The 2,842-nt window shown below is 39.8% G+C and overlaps 1 protein-coding gene across 1 annotated transcript; it reads right to left on the reverse strand.

The window, feature by feature from the left end:
* Positions 1 to 728: 728 nt before the first annotated feature.
* On the reverse strand, positions 729 to 2,356 carry LOC114366929 (zinc finger protein 8-like). The gene has a single exon (XM_028323967.1). It carries the CDS (start codon positions 1,970 to 1,972, stop codon positions 1,049 to 1,051), a length of 924 nt encoding a protein of 307 aa, XP_028179768.1. The 5' UTR covers positions 1,973 to 2,356; the 3' UTR covers positions 729 to 1,048.
* Between the last annotated feature and the right edge of the window lie 486 nt (positions 2,357 to 2,842).

Here is a 2,842-nt window from a genome sequence, read left to right on the forward strand (position 1 = left end):
TAGGTTCCACCATGCATTTTAGACATAATATTAAGCTGATCCCATATACATAGACACAAATCCATATAAGCACACATATATAGAAAGATATCTATGAATCTTCAATTCTTCATGTCATTCATTAATAATTCTCTCTCTACATTTTGCACTGGTGTAAATAAGTGAGTGAAAAAAAAAGGAAGATATATTCACCACATATGTAAACTTTGAAAGAAATTAATTAATTTTAGGAGAGCAATATTGGTGCCTGCTAATGGCATCGAAATATCACTTTCTTTCTGCAAGAAATTGAGCAGACCCATCAAACCTTATCATCATAACCTTTCACAATTACAATTGCATTGAATCAGAAACCCACCTCTCTCATCACCCCACCTGCCTGGACAATATGATGGATTTCGGCACACGTGTGTCTCGACAAATTGTTCATGCGCACACAACTGTCTCTTACCCTTTCCATTATCCCCACACGTGTGAAACAGTTCTCCACCTCCCCCCCCCCCCCCGTCCACACCATGAAACGACGACGTGCATAACCTTACACATACATACATAGGTTATTACTTGCAATTGAAACCTATAACATATAATATCATATACCATGTCCTTAATTAAATCATAACAAAATACATGTTTTGTAAAATTAGTAATTATAGTGTCTAGCTAATTTTAAAATAAAGATTTCATTCACGGTTAGAAAATAAAAAAAAATATTAAAAAGTATGAGATCAGATAATTAATCAAGTTTGATTTAAAGATTAAATAGACTGTGATAATTAAACCACATGTAGGATATATATGATCTAAAATTGTACTGTTAATGTAAAATAACAAAAAATAAAAAAAGAAAGAAAGAATTAGAAAATGGAAACAAGAAATTTCTCATATTTTATGGAATTTGTCCCCAAAGTCGCTCTATAGAAAGAGTCGCTGCCTGCAAATCCCTCGATTCTCTCGTAGCGCCATGCCATCATCATCATCATAATAGAGTTGTTATTACTGGCTCATGATAATACTATGTACGAAAACATGAAACATGTTACTACTATTACAGATGAAGATCCAAACTCACATGGTCGCGTTGTTTCGAGTCATACACGTAGCGGTTTTGCGTCGTCATCGGCCCCGAGGCTCCGACAACAACCTGCGAGGAGGCTCTCACGTTCGCTATTTCCTCAGTCGCGAACAAAGGCGGCAACGTCGAAGAACGCTCGTGGCTGAAACTAGGGTTATTATTATTAATGGTGGTGCCATTAGGAATTCGCCAAAATGCTAAGGGGCTTCCGTTAATAGGTTGTTGTTGGTGTTGGTGGTGGTGAGAAAACGACGTCGTTGTTGTTGTTCCGTAGAAGCGCGTGTTGTTGTTGTTGTTGTTCCATGTTGGATAAGGCATTGTTGGTGGTGGTGGTGTTGGAATGGAAGAACCGTAGCGGTAGTTCATGAGATTGTAGACATGGTGCGCGTCGGAGAAGGTGCTGCCATGAACCATCGTGGACTGGAGGTGCGCACGTTTGGCGTGCTGGCGTTCGCGTTTGTGCGCGTTTTGGTGGCCGCCGAGGGCTTGGGAGGTGGGGAAGTTGCGGCAGCAGTAGTGGCACTCGAAGCGGCGGCTGCTCTCGCCATTCGTGTCGGTGGTGCCAGTACTGGTGGCAGTGGGGGTGTTTTCCTCCTTGTTGGAAGGATCGAGGTCCAATGAGTTGAGTTTGTTGTTATTGATGTTGGTGTTGGTGTTGGCTGCTGTTGTTATTTCGGCCGACTCAGAATCCTCGGCCGAGACAACAACAAAATTGTTATTGTTATTGCTGCTGTTGTTGTTTCCGCCGGCAAATTCGATGCCAAAGAGGCGAATGCCTGACTTCTCTCTGACAAGAGGAGCCGGGCGGATGAAGGGGAGTTGGGAGAACGAGTCGACGTTCATGAAGTCGTGAGTTTCTCTCTCGGAGGTTGTTGTTGTTGATGATGTCTTGTCCATGAGAGGGACTAATGGGAGCTAGGGAGAGGTTTGTGAATTGTGATGTGAGGGTGTGTATATAGAGAAAGCTAGGGGAGTATAGTGTATGAAGGTGTGTGTGTGTGTGAGTGTTGTGATGAGTATGGAGGGAGAAGAGGGGTGGTGTGGTGGGTCCTATAAACAGAGGGAGAGTGGGGACTGATCTATGGACAATTGGGTCTGATCCATCTCAGAGTGAAGCCTGACAAGGCCACAAAGTCTGAGAGTGGCTTCGCCTTCTCAAAGTACCACCTTCACTCCCTTTCACTTAATTTTGGATCCACATGGAAGAGTAGTAGTAACTTCATCTATACATACAGCCACCTTTTCCTTTTATACAAGAAAAATATGTTTTGTGGACAGACATCCCCATGAGGTGGTTCTAGTGCAGGGTTGTCTGTAATTCAGAACTCTCTCTACAATGAGAGTTGTTTATGAAGTATGATTATGATACTTTGAATAATTTAAGGGTTTTGGTAAAAGAAAAATTGAGAATTTCTAATACTATTATCCTCTTTAACAATTTTCTTATAGACACATTTTACTATAAATTGAAAATTATAAAATCATGAACATATTTCATTAAATAAAGAGTGAAACTCACTAATAAATTCCAACTAATTTAAATAAAATCATGAATATGAAATTGTATTAAATATTCGGAGAAGAACTAACATACCAATAGTGCCTGGTATCTCATGTATTTTTTTCCCTTTCTTTTTGAGGTGTGGTTCTTCATATATTTTCATTTAACACTAACACTATATGAAAGTTAAGAAATAGGTAAAGAGGTAGATATGTGTGTATGTTTTATTTTTAAACAACAAGCATCCCTCAATGAAATAGTTATTT

This window comes from Glycine soja, chromosome 9, assembly GCF_004193775.1.
Source record: "Glycine soja cultivar W05 chromosome 9, ASM419377v2, whole genome shotgun sequence".
NCBI lineage: Eukaryota > Viridiplantae > Streptophyta > Magnoliopsida > Fabales > Fabaceae > Glycine > Glycine soja.

Bases quoted from the DNA above. Each gene is read 5' to 3' on its own strand.
- LOC114366929 (XM_028323967.1), bottom strand. From the start codon at position 1,972: ATGGACAAGACATCATCAACAACAACAACCTCCGAGAGAGAAACTCAC.